Raw genomic sequence first — 17459 nt, 5'->3', positions numbered from 1 at the left:
GGGTTGGTTGGATAAATTTCACCAGGATATTTGTTTTTCTTCCTTGCTCTCTTTTTGTCTCTTCCTTCCCATGTACTCTAATGTAGAATGTGGAAAAAGGGATATTTTCAGTATTTCCTTTCCTGGCAAAAAGACATTTGGATAGATCCATGTGTGTTTGAGAGAGGGAGGGGGTGACAGCTTGTCACAGTTGAATCCCAAGCACTTTCTCACCAATCATGCCAACTCAAACTATTCCTGGTCCTACTCTAGGTTTATTTTTTGCCTCCAAATCCCCAGAATGACAAATCTGGTAAGAACCTCGTCTGTTGTAAAACCCAGGCCTAAAAACAGGCAGGTGAAGTAATTAAAATCATTAATAATAAGACAATAAGTAGGAAAACCAATGGGATTTATGAAGTGTTCAGACTGGTGGGTGGGTTGTTGATCCAAATGCTGGATTTGGAATTTGAGGTAGGACAGCTCTGAAGTGCTTTGGATGTGTTTCTGTGGATTGTGGAAATTAAGAGATCAAAATCTGAGCAGAAAACTCAGATATTCAGCTCTTCTGACAAGACAAGAGGTTATGAGGGGAGGAGGTTTGGCTCTCTAGGAGGATGAAATATCCTGGAGGAGTTTGTACTGGAAATTAAGGGCTAAAGAGAAATACCTGCCCACTTTGGAGCGTGTTCCTGGGAAAATGGTTTCAATGCTTCCATCCTGGAAATGGCTGTAATCCACCAGCAGCTGCTGCCATCTCCCACCACCTCACCAAGGGCTCGAATTTTTGTGGATTGTCTAAAAATGCTCAAAATCCATTGTGGCATCAGCACTTTCCATCCAGGATCTGGGGGTTTGCTGTTTGCCCAACAAAAGGACTTTAAAATGGGCACATTTCTTCCAGCTGATTTTGAGAATTTTTTTTTTTAAGGCAAAATTTCTTTTGGAAACCAGAAACCTGACGTGACTCCCTTGCTCCGAGAGAACAAAGGATCAATTGCTTGATTATTACTCCAAGGATCCACTTTGGTGCTCCAAGGATGTCCTGGAGTGGTGTTTGTTTCCTCAAGTTGGGTTTTTTTTTGAAGGGATTTGTCTCCCAGGGATTTCATTTGCTGTGAAAAAAGGAGGCTGTGGTCCCACCACCCCTGGTGGGGGTGTCTGTGTGTCCATGGGATGAGTTATAGGATGCATGCCCTCTGGAGAAAGCAGATGTGATGCACATCTGGGTGCCTGGAGGTTTAGGACCCTTTCCCTTGCTCCCTTGGTTGGTCTCCGCTGTTTGGGGTGAAGGTGGCTCTGGATCCTCGATCCTGAAGGAGTCATTTCACCCCTCTCTGAGCCCGCTGAACGGGAATGAGAACAGAAATGCCCGGTTTTGCATTTTGGGAATGGCCTTGGTGCCCAGGGAAGCAAAGCCCTGGGTTGGTCCTGCCACCTACTGGCTTTTTCCAGACTTGGTGGAGGAACTCTGAAGTCCAAATCTCCGAAATCAAGGCGGATGAGCTGCCTCAAACCCAGTAATTGCACCCAAAGCAGAGAATCATCATCAGCAGAGACAGATTGAAGGTTTTAATTCATCCAGCTTTGCTCTGATCGTGGAAATTGAGAAATAAAAAGGCTTAAGAGGCTTGCCAAATTTAACATTTTCCATGGGAGCACTTTTTCCCAGCCCTAATCCTCCAGTTCCATCAAATGGAAATACATGAAGCCAATAAAATGTTGCAGGAAAAAAAAAAAAAAAAAAAAAAAAAAAAAAAGGTTGGCACGTTTTATTTCAGCTTTGTTGGATGATCTGAGGTGGTTTCCCTGAAATGCTGATTTTACTAATTCCTATCTGTGAGATTTGTAACTGTGTATAATCTTTATTGTAACAGGATAAGCTGGATAAAGAAGCATCCATCTCTTTAAGTATATTAACCTAAGTATAAGTGAAGTGTATGTTCCTACTTGTTTCTTATACTCTAATAAAAAATATAAGGAATTAATAATAAAAAAAATACACTTGGAAGGAGATTTTTGGGTGGTTTTGCAGATATTCCAGGTATTAACTCTTGTTATTTGTGGAGGGAAAATGCCTGGATTGTATTCGAAGCTCAGGGCTGTGGGTTGTGGGCTGGATAAAAGGACAGGCCGAATTTAGGGACTAAAGGAGGGTTAAATTCCTACATTTCAACTCAGGGCCATTGGAATCTCTTCCTGGGGATGGATAAAGAGCAGGGATTGTCTTTGCCTTCAATAGCCCATAAATATCCTTGACTTGCCCGTGACCCTGCTGGGAACGGAGATGGGATTTGGCCTTGGAGCCTGGACTCTTCCTTGTGGGAGAGGGCGGCTATTTTGGGCACAAAAAGGGCCCTGTGTGGGTGTCCGTGGGCAGCTGCTCCTCTTCCTGCACTCCCAGGGATCCAGCCCTGCTCCTGCCTCCGGATACACGGACGGACACACGGACACAGGGCCGGGTGCTCTGCAGACTCCCCCCGGCTCTTCCCCAACATTCATCTCTGCAAAGTTACGTCACTTTAATTTTTGTTTAAAGGTTTTATGAGCATCCCAGCTGGATCCCATGGGAGAAGGGGATTACATCCCCTGGGGAATGTAAGACAAATGTGGAATAACAGCGATGGGCTCGGGAGTTTCATCCCTTTTTTCGGGATAATTCTGGGCTGGTCTTCCATTTCCACTGCAATCCGTATTTTGCAGCCTGATTTGCAAGTGGTTTTTGGGATGGGAGGGCTCCAGTGGTGACAGGGAGTATTTTGGGGGCTGAGGGGACATTGCACAGAAGAAACCTGCATGTCCCTCCTGCCTGGCATTCCCATTTCTCCTCCCATTGTCCCCACGTCCCAGCTCCTGCTGTTTCCCTAAGGATCTGCCTGCCTCTGCACAGGTCCAGGATGAGCTTTTCCATATTTCTTCTGTTTGGAAAATTGAGGGAAATGGTGCCACATCTCTGTTTGCTCTTCAGATGTTCCTCACTGCCATCCCAAGGTTGTCCTGATCATCCCAGGATGGGAGACCCAAATGGGGCTGAGGTGGGAGAATTCCGACCTTCCCATCACAGGAGCCTGGAATGGTTTTTGTTGGAAGGGACTTTGGAGAAAATTTCATTCCACTCCCTGCCATGGGCAAGGACGCCGTGTCCACTATCCCAGGTTGCTCCAAACCCCATCCAACCTGGCCTTGGACACTTCCAGGGTTCCAGGAGCAACCACAGCTTCTCTGGGAAACCTGTGCTTCAACACCCTCTCAGGGAAGAATTCCTTCCCAATATCCCATCCATCCCTGTCCCCTGGCAGTGGGAAGCTATTCCCTGTCTCCTGTCCCTCCATCCCTCATCCCAAATCCCTCTCCAGCTCTCCTGGAGCCCCTTCAGGCACTGGAAGGGGCTCTGAGCTCTCCCTGGATCCTTCTCTTCTCCAGGCTGGACATTCCCAGCTCTCCCAGCCTGGCTCCAGAGCAGAGGGGCTCCAGCCCTTGGAGCATCTCCGTGGCTTCCTCTGGATTTGCAGAATTTTCCAGCAGGTTCCTGCCATCCATGTGCTTATGACTCCAGACTGGATACAGCATTCCTGATGGGATCTCGTGAGGGCAGAGTAGAGAGGTGATATCCCACTTTTTGCTGTCTCTCTGGACAGGGCTCCTCTCTGTCCATGGCAAATACTGGTTTTGGAGGAGGAAAAAGCTCTGGAACTGAAGAGGAGTCTCTAAAAAGCTGATTAATTCGGGAGTTTAGACGTTTTGGAGGAGTCAAGAAAAGCGTGTAGGAAGAGAGTTTGGAATTTAAAATTGGAGTGATGAGGAAGACAAAAAAAAAAGACTGAATCAAGAGCTCCACCTTCCTGCCGGTGCTGACCCTCTCCACCTCCTTTCCCCCTGTTCCCTTTTCTCCCCATTCCACGGATTTTGAGAGGTCGTGGGGGCAAGGGGGAATGGCACCTCAAGGCTGTTGGAGGCTGGAAAGGTGGGAAGTGCTTTATGTGGCTGTGGGAGCATGTCCCAACCTTCCTGCTCATCATCTCCCAAGAAAAAGAGATTTCAGGAGTTGCCAGACCCTTCGTGCCTGGGTCTCTGTGATGTGACCTTTCCTGGGATACAGGGAACGTTCGGCCACCCGGGCTGATGTAAATAACTGCTTGATAAAGCTGCACACAAACAGCAAATGTGACACAGGAAATGTGACACAAACAGCCCCAAACTCACGGGGGCAGAGGTGTGAGCAGCTCTGTGCTCTCTGCTCCACTCCAATTAACACCAGCAACGGGGCGGGTTGAATTTCACACGGATTCTTGTCACATTTTGTCACCCAGGGCTAAACCAGGTGTTTTCCACAGGTGCCAAAAGCACTCCTGGCTCCGACTCCATCTCTCATTGCTCAGATTGTGGCGATTCACTCACCTGTTGCTGCTCCAGAAGCTGATTTTGCACCTGAGCTCAAACCAGTAAAACCTGCTTTCAGGAGCAGCAGCACCCATCTGGTACGAAACTATGAAAGGAAAGATGCCAAAAAACAAACAAACAAACAAAAAATTCAAGTTCAATTCACTCAGTAGATAAAGTATGGTGGCACCTTGTGTGTGATGACCACTCAGGTTCTTTATAAGGACAAGGTGGAGCTATTCCTGTTGGAATTCAATTCCTGGGTTGTTCAAGCAATTTAGATAAACTGAATTTTTTTCCTTATTTTATTTTTCACTGGGAGGTTTCTTGTCAAGCTGGTTGGAACCAAGTGACTACAAACCATGAATTCTGGGAACAGTGAAACTTTAAAAATAACGAAATTATCCTGGAAAGTCATTCCTTCCTTGGGAAATGGGCTGGGAGGAGGGATTTGCATTTTCTTCTCTTGTCAGGAGGTGGCAGTGGCAGGTCCCAGTTCTGCCAGTGCGTTCCCTTGGGATGGACCGGGATGGGAGTGTTGCCATTCCAGGACCACAAGCCCCACTCCTAAGGGGAGTGATGGAGAAAGGACTTCATTTGGAACCTGTGGACGAGGAATAAATCCATCCCAGACCTCTCTCTGACCCTTTTCCATGGCAGATGCTATGGGGCCTCCTGAGCCCGCCCTTCCCAGTCTGTTTTCCAGGCTGAAAAAAATTCCATCTGTCTCATAACTCTTCATGTTTCCTGAGGTTAAATTTGTGTTCCAAGCCACATGAAATGTTGGGATCATAAGGACATGGTGGGATAGCTCAGAGAATTGAGTTCTGCCGTGGCTGGGCTCTGGTTGGGCAGGGAGAGGGGAGTGGATCAGGACAGGTGGTGACATTGTGGGTGTCTGATAACAGCCTGATCCGATGGGAGGAGATAAGGCCTTTTCCAGACGTCCCAACTGCTTTATTTTATTGTGAAGCCATTCCCTCTGGTCCTGCCATTCCAGGCTCTTGTCCAAAGTCCCTCTTCAGCTCTCCTGGAGTCCCTTTAGGCACTGGAAGTATCTCTAAGGTCTCCTCAGAGCCTTCACTTCTCCAGGCAGAAAAATCCCAATTCAGCCTTTCTTCATAGGAGAGATGTTGGTTTCCTTACATTTCCCAGGGAGAAATGCTCTGGGAGCCACAAGTTTTGGGATCAGAAACGTCTTCCTGAAATCTTCAAGCATCTGGAGGCCATACCTGAGCTGTTTTTTGGTGCAGGACACACTGAGCCTCTCACCTGGCCAGTGGAATCTTCATTTAAGTTTTCTACTGGTTTGGGAAGTTCCCAGCAGCCAAAAACGTGGATATTTCCAGCTCCAGTGCCAAGCTTTGCAGGATTAGAGGGAGATGCAAAGGGCCTGGAGGCAAAGCTGGTACTTTTCAGTCGGGTTATTTAGTGTTTTACACGTGTTGTCCTTGTTCTTCCCTTCTGGGTCAGCGAGAAGTGACTCAGGTAGGAAAGTATCTCCTGTTCCTTGGATTAAATCTAGAATGAAGGCAGGGGATAATTAAGGCAGGTGACAGCTACGCTGAATGAGTGATTTACATTCCTGCATCATTTAACAATGCCTTGGAAAGGCTGGATGGAGAAAATCATCTCCAAATAAGTGATTGCTGCCTCAGTCAGAGTTGACGGGAAGGGGAGAATTTCTCAGCTTAGAAGCAAAAAGAACAAAAGGGAACAAGAAAAGAATTGATAGGGAAGGAACTGAAATTCCCACTAGTTATAAATATATGATCAATCCTTTCTATGCACATCATAAACACATTTTAGGAATTATGACTCCTCTATGATTTTAGGAATTATAAATCCTCTAAGATTCCCCCATGGGATCGCTGTATCCATGTGCTGGACACTGGCCAGGGAAGCAATGGACATGAAGGTCTCACCCAGAAAGAGTTAAGAGCTACACAAGGGTTAATCTAAATAATAACCTGGGGATAAGAGGTACCTGCATGGAATTCAGAGAGGGAGAAAAACAGGTTGGAAAAAAAAAAAAAAAAAAGGCAGGTGAATGATTACTTTATAACAGGATTCCTTATAAAAATAAATAATCTTGTTCCTGTCTTCTTCTCCTGAGGAACATCCAAAGCTTCTCTGAGCCACAGCACACGGCTGGGGCAGAGAGGGGGACATGGCGAGGTCTGATGGGAATCTGGGATGAGCTGCAGATTTAAGGAATGCTTTGTGGGGTGGTCTGACCTGTCTGCCTTGGATCTGGCTTTAATCAAATTCTCTCAGGTCTCTGCTGGAGCCAGGAGACAACAGAACCCTGGGATGCATCACAAGGAATGTGACCAGCAGGTCCAGGCATGGGATTCCATCCCTCTGCTGCACTCCCTGTAGAACCTGGAGTTCTGTGTCCAGCTCTGAGAACCTCAGCACAAGGATGTGGAGCTGCTGGAGCAAACCCAGAGGAGGCCACGGAGAGCCCCTCTGCTCTGGAGCCAGGTGGGAAGAGCTGGGAATATCCAGCCTGGAGAAGAAAAAGTTCCAGAGAGAGCTCAGAGCCCCTTCCAGTGCCTGAAGGGGCTCCAGGAGAGCTGGAGAGGGACTTGGGACATGGGATGGAGGGACAGGACACAGGGAATGGCTTCCCACTGCCAGAGGTGAGGGATAGATGGGATATTGGGAAGGAATTCTTCCCTGTGAGGGTGGTGAGGAGCTGGAATTCCCAGCGCAGCTGTGGCTGCCCCATCCCTTGAAGGCCAGGTTGGATGGGGCTTGGATCAACCTGGAGACAGTGGGAGGCATCCCTGCCCATGGCAGGGGTTTGGAATGAAATTTTCTCCAAGTCCCTTCCAACCCAAACCATTCTTGGTTCAGTTCAGTGCCGAGGTTAAAACCAGTGTGGGGAGAGCTGCCAAACTTCTGCATCCATCTGCAGCTCCAATCTGTGTCCAACCCACCTGCTCCCAGGTGGGAAAGCCACAACTGTGTGCTCAGATGGGTCCTTTGAGCCTATGCCTTGTCCCACCGAGGGCACACATGTCCTTTCCCTGAGGGCACCTTCCAGAAGCTCAGTTATGGGAATCACCTGACCTTTACACGCATTCCAGAGGCTTGGAAGAGGGATGAAGTGTCTCCAAAGCTGTGCCAATGAAATGGTTTTTAAACCAGGCAGAAACATGCTGGATCCTGGCCATACATTGTCGGGGATTGTAGTAAAATCAATTAGGAGGAATAAGGCTGCTGTGACTAATGAACTAATGAGTGGTGGCTTAGTGAAAATGGCTCTAAAAGACCTGCAGGGTTGGATTCCTGACTCGTTATTCATGGGGATAGGCCGGAGTCAGGCTTGGCTTTCTCTATTTTTTACTTTGCTCTTCATTCTCTTTAACTTTTAAAGACATTCCTCATCAGTGGAGGAGATGGAGAAGGGCAGGGATACCTGCTTAATTCCTCTCTTTCTGGTGCAAGAACCTCAGCTCCGGATAAATTTTGGTTTCTGTGAGGGACAGGTGGGGACTGTGATGTTCCCAGAGGTGAAATTCATGGTAATTTAATCCCTGGCATCTTCCCAGCAGCAGCTGAGTGCTCAGAGTAGCCCATCCTTGGTGCTTCCGTGAGTGCCTTTCATCCCTGACTCATGGAGATGCTGGAACGAGTCCAGAGGGGGCCATGGAAATGCTCCAAGGGCTGGAGCTCCTCTGCTCTGGAGCCAGACTGGGAGAGCTGGGAATGCCCAGCCTGGAGAAGGAAAGGATCCAGGGAGACCTCAGAGCCCCTTCCAGTGCCTGAAGGAGCTCCAGGAGAGCTGGAGATGGTCTTGGGATGAGGGATGAAGGGACAGGACAGGGAATTGCTTTAAACAGGAATAGGGTATGATTAAATAGGATACTGAGAAGAAATCCATCCTTGTGAGGGTGGGGAGGGACTGGAATGGAATTCCCAAGAATCTGTGGCTGCTCCATCCCTGGAAGTATCCAAGGCCAGGTTGGACAGCATCTGGAGCAGACTGGGATAGTGGAAGATGTCCCTGCCCATGGCAAGGGTTGGAATGGGATGAACTTTAAGTCGTCCTCCAACAAAAGCGTAGCACTTTTGTTGACATGTGTGACATAACAGGGTCATGTCAGCACCTCTCCACCCTTAAATCCAATCTTCCACTCCTGCATCTGCCTACTCTGGAAATTTGGGATTAATAGGAGATACATCAAGAGCTGATTAGAGTAATGAATATGGAGAGTTCAAAATAATTAAGTCAAGCAGGCTCTCAGCACCTGCAGCCCTTTGTTCCTGAAACTCTGCCCTGGAGGTGGATGGGGAATTTTAGGATTTGCAATGGGATTGGGCAGCCTGGGAGTTTGTGGGATTTGGGGATTTCCAGGCTGGATGCAAATGAAGCAGGGCTGGTGAAGGTGCCTCCACCCTGAGACAGCCTCAACTGGCGAGGTAGGACAGGAAGAGAGCTTGGCACAGAATTCCCAGGCTGGAAGTAAACATTTGGCCGAACTTTCCCTTTTGTTTATGACAACAAACTCATCTGAAGTGCTGGAGTTGTATTGATTTTCCTTTGAACAGATACACTAAAAATTTATATATTTTTTTAAAACCAACTTGTGACAAGGCAGATTTATGCAGATTGTGTGTAATTTTAGATTTTTTCTGTAATTAGTGGCAACCCTCCCCCCCCTCCCCTCCAATAGGACAGGTTGTGGTTTTCTACAAAATAATAAAATTAATTCAACAAAACAATATTTGAATATTCTCATTATTTCTTGTTAATTGTTTTTTTTTTTTTTTTTTCTGTGTGAGTTGCCAGCCCCGAAAGCAGAAGCACAGGGTGTGCATAAAAGAGGAGACATTTCAGGACTCAGATAAGATCAACTGAAACCATAAACAAGGTGTGTTGACACCCCTCCAAAACCACCCTCCAGAGCAAAGGAGGGAAGAGGATTTAGAGCAGGGTGGTGGCAAAGATTCTTCCATCCAAGATTTTCTAAGGCGAGGGAGATCACATTTCAGATGTGCAGGTGGAACCAGTCATTTAACACATATTGTTTGAGGCCACTTAATACCAGAAACCAGAAGCCACACCCTATCCATGTTTTAAATTTTTTTTTTTTTTGGTTCCTTATGAATAAGGCAAACACCGTCAGAGGATTTCACCTTTTTAATAGGATTATAATGTTTTCTGCTGAACACGAGGAATGCCAGACGTGGAATATACCTAAATGTCTTTCCCTAGGTAATTTTTAGGGCTGGAAATAAATGCTTAGCTCTCATAATCCACATAATTACTGTATTAGAGAGGCAACTGTGAAAACAATCTGTTGGAATTCCTGAGGATGGAAGTCTCCTAGAAGTGGTGCTTGGAAAAGCAGCAGGGATTGCTGAAATGCTGAGACCACCTTTAGATTGGATATTAGGGAAAAATTCTTCCCTGTGAGGGTGGGGAGGCCCTAGGATGGAATTTGGGAGAAGCTGTGGCTGGCCCATCCCTGGAAGTGTCCAAGGCCAGGTTGGATAAGATTTGGAACATCCTGGGATATTGGAAGTTGTCCCTGCCCATGGCAGGAGGTTGGGACTGGATGGTTTTTAAGTTCCCTTCCAACCTAGGCCATTCTATGATTGTGGAGCTTTAGACTTGGAGAGATGATGATTGGACTTTTTTATCCAGCATTCCTGGAAAAACTTTTAAAATTCCAAGGCAGGACAAGACAAATTGGCCTCAAGTCGCACCAGGGAATGTTTAGATTGGATATTAGGGAAAATTTCTTTGCAGAAAGGATTGTCAGGCATTGGAACATTCTCCAGGGTACTGATGGAGTCACAAATCTGGAAGTGCTCAAAATACTGTGGATGTGGCACTTGAGGACAGGATTTAGTGGAGAAAACGGTGGTGGTGCTGGTTTGACCCTGGATGTGACGATCCTGACATCTTTCCCAACTTTAATGGTTCTATCATTCCAAGAGTTCAAGTGAATAACCCTGAACAAAGTTCCTTTGATGGTGGAATAACAAAGGTGGTGGGGATATCTCCAGCACCATTTTGGATGCAGATTTTCCCCATTTCTTAGTAAAAGTCTGTTTTGGGAGGGTGCCTGGCATAACCACCAAAAGGATCTTCTTTCCCAGTTTTTGCAATTCCATACTTTGCTCGTCCCGTGTTGGAGGAGGATTTCTTAGCATGGAGCTGACCTGAGGGTGCAGGAAAATCCAGCAGGTGCCTCGGGCAGCAGGGTTGGGAATGGGAAAGGTGTTTGGGAAGCAAAAAGGTCATGAGCTTGCAACCACACTTGGAGAGGGTTGGCTCAGAGCAGAGGGGCATCTCCATTCCATCCTTCCTTGGGATAAAGAGCCTGAGAGATTCCTTTGGCCCAAGCTTTTGGGTCCTGGTCCTGTTTTTTTCCTAGTGCTCCATGCTTTTTCCAGTGAGTGAGTGATTGAAAGTCAGATTTCCACTTCTAGACCAGGCTGGACAAAGCTTGGAGCAACGTGGTCTAGTTGAAGTGGTCCCTGCCCATGCAGAGGGTTTGGAATGAGATGATCCCTTCCAATCCAAACCATTCCATGATTCTCCTCCTCCTGATAAACTCTGGACCCCACTGAAGGTGAAAATGCAGAGGAGAAATATCCATGAGGTTCAATTCTTTGGTGTTCACACCCACCAAGGTGTTTTTACCCAGGATTTCCTGAAACCACTCCAAAAAAGGAGAGAAAATATCCCCAAGCTGCAAAACACGACCTGAACACCAGGATTACTTAACACCCCGGGCCTTCTACATCCTGCTTGGACACAAAACACCAGGTTTAACCAATCCCAGCCATTGTCCACCCTGCAAAACCAAATTTTCTTCTCCAAGGAACATGAAAAGACATGACGGAGTAGCAAGAGGTGGGGCCTGCTTTTGAGCTCCTTCAATTCATTTATAGCTCAAGAAGAGTGGTTTTTCCAGTAGATTTGGATCTGGGGACAGAATCGGTGCATGGCAAATCACTGGGACGTGTGACATCGGTGAAGAGTGGTGACAACCCAGTAGCCAGACAGTGAGGGATGTGCAAGATGAATGTGTTTCTGTCTCTTCTGTTGGCTGCTGTCACTTGCATGGATTTGGGTGAGTTCCTACTCAGATTTATCCAGACTCTTTCAGGAGATGCAGTGTGATGGGATAGGATGTGCCCTGTTCTGAAAGCCAAGTCTCTGACTTTAGGCAGTTGTCAGGAAAAAAAAAATCTGTCTTTGGAATATTTCCATATGTTCAGGATGGTGATGGTGTCATTGGGATTGTCAGGTCAAGCTCTTTAGGAAGTTTCACAAGGCAGAGTGTGATTAAACCGTGTAATTCCTTTGATGCAAATTCCCACTCTCACTTTTTCCATATTCGTGCTCTATCACACTCTTTTTTTTTTTTAATGTTATTTTTAACTTTCTGCACCTTTTTTGATACTTAGCCCTGGATGTCAGTTCCATGCAGCGTGTGTGGGAGCTCTCCAGAAGTGTTACACGTGGGATTTATCCAGTTTTAGCTGTTAGAAATGGGAAGGATGGGCTGGGACACTGTTGGTGGCCCAGGTACTCCAGGGTTGATGTTTATCATAGAATCATGGAATGGTTTGGGTTAGGAGGGGCTTTAAAGATCAAAGTGAGGCACTGGAACAGATTACCCCAAAAAGTTGTGGATGCTCATTCCTGGAAGTGTCCAAGGCCAGGTTGGGCTGGGCTTGGTGCAACCTGGTCCAGTGGAAGGTGCTGCTGCCCATGGCAGGGGGTGGAATTCCATGATCATACTCTTCCAACCCAAACCATTCTGTGATTCCATTCCATGATTCCATGATCCTCCTTCCATTCTGTCCCTTGTTTCTACCACCACACCAATTTCTCGGACAAAAATTGATGATCCCAAGCTTTGTTGGTGCTCTCCTGGATGTCCAAGGTAATTAATGGGCAGGATCAGTCCAGGATCTGTGACTGTTCATTGGGATATTCTCAGATCCAGGCAGTGCCAGGTCTGATTTTATCTGTGCCTGTCTATGGAGCTATGTCAGGATTTTTAAACTCCTATTTATTTCTTTCTTCGTCAAGGGCATTTTTGGTTCTTCCCTCCTTGCTGAGCAGACTCTGCAGGGGAGAAACAGGTGGTGGCTTGTTTGGTTTTCTTTTCAGAGAGGAACACAAATCCTGTGGGTTGGATTTGTCCAGGATCCTGAAATGTGAGACTAAGAGCGATGCTTCCTCCTAAAAATGAGTTTCACAACTGTCAGACGTAGATTAGTGCAAACAAAGCATCAGGTCATGATGGGCAAAACAAGAGAATAAAGTTTGCTTTAGCAGGAAAATTTCTGTGTTTGTTTAAAAAGGGCTTTTTCTGGCTCATTAATTAGGATGGTGTCTGTTTTCACGGGGTGACTTGTTTGCCTGAGCCTGCTGACATCCCATAGGAGCTGTGCTGCCAGAAGCTGAATAATTTCTCCTTTTTAGTGAAGTTTTAAGGAATTTCAGTGGAAACCTTACACACACAGGGTGACAAGGGCTTCCCAGACTGAAGAGGGGCTGTTGGGGTGTGATGGCACCAAAATACATCAGTGTGGTTGTAACACACACATTGAGGTGTCTACTGGGGGGGTGGAAGAGAGCACCTGGAGGAGAGAACCCAGATCAAGTGTTGGGTTCCTCAGAAAAACTTGCAAAGAGGAAAATACCCTGAAAAACTTGTAAAAAAATGGCTTTTTTTGGTGATAGGAAGCACCAGACACTGTTTTCATTTGGTATTTTTAGCTTGGAGCGCTCTGTGTCACAAAACTCTGGGTTCTTCAGTTGTTTTCTCCGAAGTTGCTCTATCTCAGAAGACTTTAGGCACTGAAAGTTTTGGGCTGTGGTTATTCTGTGAGAAGCACCTGCAGCCCTCAAAGGGCTTTACAGCCTAACAGGGATGAGGAATGCCTCTGAAGTAGTGAGGGACAAGGCAGGAGGAACTGGCTCAGGATGGATTTGGAGTCTTGAATAACAAATTTTCTGTCTGATCTCTGCCTAGAACAGAACTTGTTACATGCAATCCGTTCATGGTGCTGCTGTCTGGTTTAATTCTCCTCTGTGAGGATGCTGAGGTCCTGGCACAGGTTTTCCCAGAGAACCTGTGGCTGCTCCATCCCTGGAAGTGTCCAAGGCCAGGTTGGACAGGGCTTGGAGCAACCTGGGATAGTGGAATGTGTCCCTGCTCATGGGCAGGGGTCTGGAATTGGAAGATTTTAAGGTCCCTTCCAACCCAAACTGTTCTACAATTTAAAATAACCCCTCAGAAAAATTCTTCTCACAAACCCAGAATCTCAGCACAAGGGGAAGGGTTGTGATGAGTTTGTTCTCAGTTTGGTGGAGACAAATTCCTTCTGTCTGGGACACCCTCCCAGCCTGTGGGGAGAGCTGGCGGAGTGGGTGGCACCAAGGAAATTCTCACTGCTGCAACTCACGCCCAAGTCTGATCTTTTTGTGTGTGTGTCCAGATCCTTCAGCAAGGGGACAAACCTGACAAAGCTGACATATTTCTGTGATAAAGTGACTGACCTGGCAGACAAGGGGTGAGCTGCGGATATTTTCTACCTGGACGTCAGGAAGGACTTTGATGCTCTCTTCTATAAGATCGTGGAATCAGGGAATGGTTTGGGTTGGAAGAGACATGCAGATCATCCAATTCCACCCCCTGCCACGGCAGGGACACTTTCCTCCAAGCCCTGTCCAACCTGGCCTTGGACACTTCCAGGGATGGGAGGTCCACAACCTCTTTAGAAAACCTGTTCCAAAATCCTTATGGACAAGCAGTTGAGGCATGGGCTGGGCGGACATTTCTCTTCTGAGGAAAAGCTGGGACTTCTTAGGCTGGAGAAGTGAAGGTTCAAATTGTGAATCTTATAAATTTCTGTAAATTCCTGAAGGGAGAGAGCAAAGAGGACAGAGCCAGGCTCCTTTCAGTGATTCCCAGTGTCAGGACCAGGCAAAGGACACAAACTGAAACACAAGAAACATCAGGAAACACTCTACGACTGTCAGGTTGACTGAGCACTGGCAGAGGTTTCCCAGGGAAGTTGCAGAATCTCCATCCTTGGAGATATTAAATCCACACCTGGAGACAGTCCTGAATTAGAGGCTTCAGGTGGTGCTGCTTGAGGGCAGGGATTGGGCTGGTGGAGCTCCAGAGGCCCTTTCCAACCTCCCCCATTCTGTGAGTCTGGGAGTTTGGGAGTCAAGGAGCTCTTTCTGATGCTCTGCTAAAGTCAAGGAGAGACAAAGATACAGAAAACAGAGAAATAAATCAGCCCAAGCTCTTTCCTGTGTCACGGGGTCTCCTGTGTGTGTGGCTGTCTTGTTTGATTCATCACAAGGAGTCTGAACCCGACCTGAGGCTGTGCTTTGACCACCAGACCTTTGTGTTTCTCATTCCCATCAGTCCAAACACGTCCTGTTATTCCGTAACCACTCTCAGCAAGATTATTCTGGAAAATCCCTCCCAAGAGATACCTGGACAGGATCCACGCTGAGGCCATCCTCATGTTTTCCATCCTCCTGTTTTCCCTCCTCACAGGACACTCCTTGCAGTGTTACACGTGCAAGGATTTGACCCCAGTTGAGGAGTGCCTGACAATTGAGAACTGCACGGCGTCGGAGAACATATGCAAGACTACGATCTATTCCCGGGAGGATGGTAAGGACAATTCCTTCCTTATCAATACTTTTAACAGGAATCATTGTTTTGACAGTGCTGGTGTGCAGACCAGATCCTCTTTTCACTTAAAAAGTGGAGAACTCCCATAGGAGCTCCAGCTCTCCTGCTGCTGTGGGAAGCAGTGTTTGTGTGACGGAATATTCGGTGTATGGAAGCTCCTGATTAATGCTCAGAAATGAGATTTTAACTTTTTGCAGGGTCATGTGGTGATAGGAAAACAGGGAATGGCTTTAAACCTAAAGAGGGTGAGTTTAGATTGGATATTAGGGAGAAATTGCTCCCTGTGAGGGTGGTGAGGCCCTGGCAGAGGTTACCCAGAGAAGCTGTAGTGCCCCATCCTTGGAAGTGTCCAAGGCCAGGTTGGAGAGGGCTTGGAGCAATCTGGGATAGTGGAAGGTTTCCCACGGCAGAGAGGCTGGAATTTGACAATCGTTATTTCCTTTCCAAATCAAACCATTCTACAAGTCGATGACGCCAACTCCTGGTCATCAGAAGACAAAAGACAATGGTGACTCTCTCCCCCGTTTTTCCCATTCCTAACTGTGCCTGCTTTTTTCCTTTGCCATAGTTTATCCTGCCCCGGAAGTCTCGACTGTCACCAAGATGTGCTCTTCCGTCTGCGAACCCTCCGACGTGGATGGCATCGGGATGACACATCCTGTCAGCTGCTGCTACTCCGACCTGTGCAACTTCGATGGCGCAGCAAGTTTGGGGATCAGCGTTGTGCCAGTTGGGATCCTGGCATGTTCCCTCTGTGCCTTTTTCTGGACTAGACTGTGAGGGGATGGTGGGAGTAATTTATTCCAAAAATTCCATGAAGAAAATACCCGCCCCACCAGCCCAGCTTTCTGTGTGGATGCCTAATGAACAACACTTAACAGCTCACAAAAATGGTTTGGTTTTTGGTTTTATTTTAATTTTTTTTTAAATATCCACACTTTCCCTACAACTAAGAGAGAAGCGAAACTCAGGAAGGCCCAGCTCAATGTTTTAATTGATATTTTTCAACAACTGCCCCAAAATTAACTGCGGAGTTTCTTTGCTGTGCTGGTCTGGTTGGGTTTGAAGTAAAAAAATCAAATGCATGAAGTATATTTAAGGCAAGAAATCTTAAGAAGAGCTTTCCCTATCTCCTTAGAGCAGGTTCTCTCCACCCCATCATTTCTGCTGTTCTTTCCTAGATCTTCTTTGTACCCAAAAAATTAAGGAGACATTTCTGTGTCCAAAATATGAGGCAGGAGCCTGAACTTCCCATACCAATGATCTGTTCCAGGGAGGTTAAAATCTCATGTTCTCTGTAGTCTTTTGAGCAGAATAAAGAGAATCTTGTGTTAAAACGGTTGTAATCACATTTAATTTTACTTTTTTTTTATTTCCAAACTTCATCTTTCAGTATTGTTTAGCAGTTAACAGGGTTGGGTTTTGGGGTGAGTCTCACAGCAGATGGATGAGACATTACCCATTATCCTTCACTGGAAGCAACTTTCCATCAACATTTCTTTCATCAACTCTCCTTGTACAAATCTATCTTTACTGAGAATAAAAATCTATCTTTACTGTACAAATCGAACTTTACTGAATTATCCCTGAATTCCTTGTGTGTTGCTCCAGGCTCCTACATTTTGATCCCTCCTGCTCTGGTTATGCATTCTCCTATAATCCCCTTTCCAAGGTCCAGCAAAAATATCCTCCTGCAATTATCACCCTGCTCCTGATATTTGGGATAATCAACCCAAATGTGATATTAACTCATCCATGTGGCACACGTGGTTTCCAAGAGAGGTGACAAAATTCCCATCCTTGGGAAGATTTCATGGCCTAGATGGATAAAGTCCTGAGAAACCTGGGCTGACCTCAAAACTGGGAGTTTGGATCAGGAACTTGGGTTAGGAACATTTTGAGGTTGCCTTTCCAACCTGAGTGCCCTGTAAATCATTATTCCAATGCGATCACTGGAACACAAACACCATAATTTCCAGGCATTCTACAAGGAACGCACATCGGGAATAAATTCTTCCCTGGGAGAATGATGAAACCCTGGCAGAGGTTTCCCAGAGAAGCTGTGGCTGCCTCATCTCTGGAAGTGTCCAAGGCCAGGTTGGACAGGGCTTGGATCAACCTGGGATTGTGGAACCTGTCCCTACTCATATCTGGGGGCTGGAATGAGATGATCTTGAAGGTCCCTTTCAACCCAAACCATTCCATGATTCCATGAAACTCTGAAAGCTCCTTGGTGGGGATTTCTCCAGCTCTGCCAAAGCCACAGATCCTGGAGCCAAGTGGGTTGACCCCAGAGGTGCCACCTGGGATAAAACCAGGAAGTCCCAACACTTGCCCCACTATTTTGTTTGGGGTAAGCGGTGAAATGTTTTTCAGTTTCCTCCCTTGTTTCAATTCCATTTC

At 46.6% G+C, this 17459-nt stretch overlaps 1 protein-coding gene across 1 annotated transcript; it reads left to right on the top strand.

The window, feature by feature from the left end:
• The first annotated feature begins 11207 nt into the window (after positions 1 to 11207).
• On the top strand, positions 11208 to 16393 carry LOC100227160 (ly6/PLAUR domain-containing protein 2). The gene is made up of 3 exons (XM_030267200.4): positions 11208 to 11456; positions 14916 to 15035; positions 15625 to 16393. The coding sequence occupies exons 1-3, from the start codon at positions 11396 to 11398 to the stop codon at positions 15834 to 15836; spliced, it is 393 nt and encodes a 130-aa protein (XP_030123060.3). The 5' UTR covers positions 11208 to 11395; the 3' UTR covers positions 15837 to 16393.
• Positions 16394 to 17459: the final 1066 nt, after the last annotated feature.

This window comes from Taeniopygia guttata, chromosome 2, assembly GCF_048771995.1.
Source record: "Taeniopygia guttata chromosome 2, bTaeGut7.mat, whole genome shotgun sequence".
In the NCBI taxonomy this organism is placed as follows: Eukaryota; Metazoa; Chordata; class Aves; order Passeriformes; family Estrildidae; genus Taeniopygia; species Taeniopygia guttata.
The sequence above is the reverse complement of the archived record's forward strand: the minus strand, read 5'-3'. Positions and strand labels throughout refer to the sequence as shown.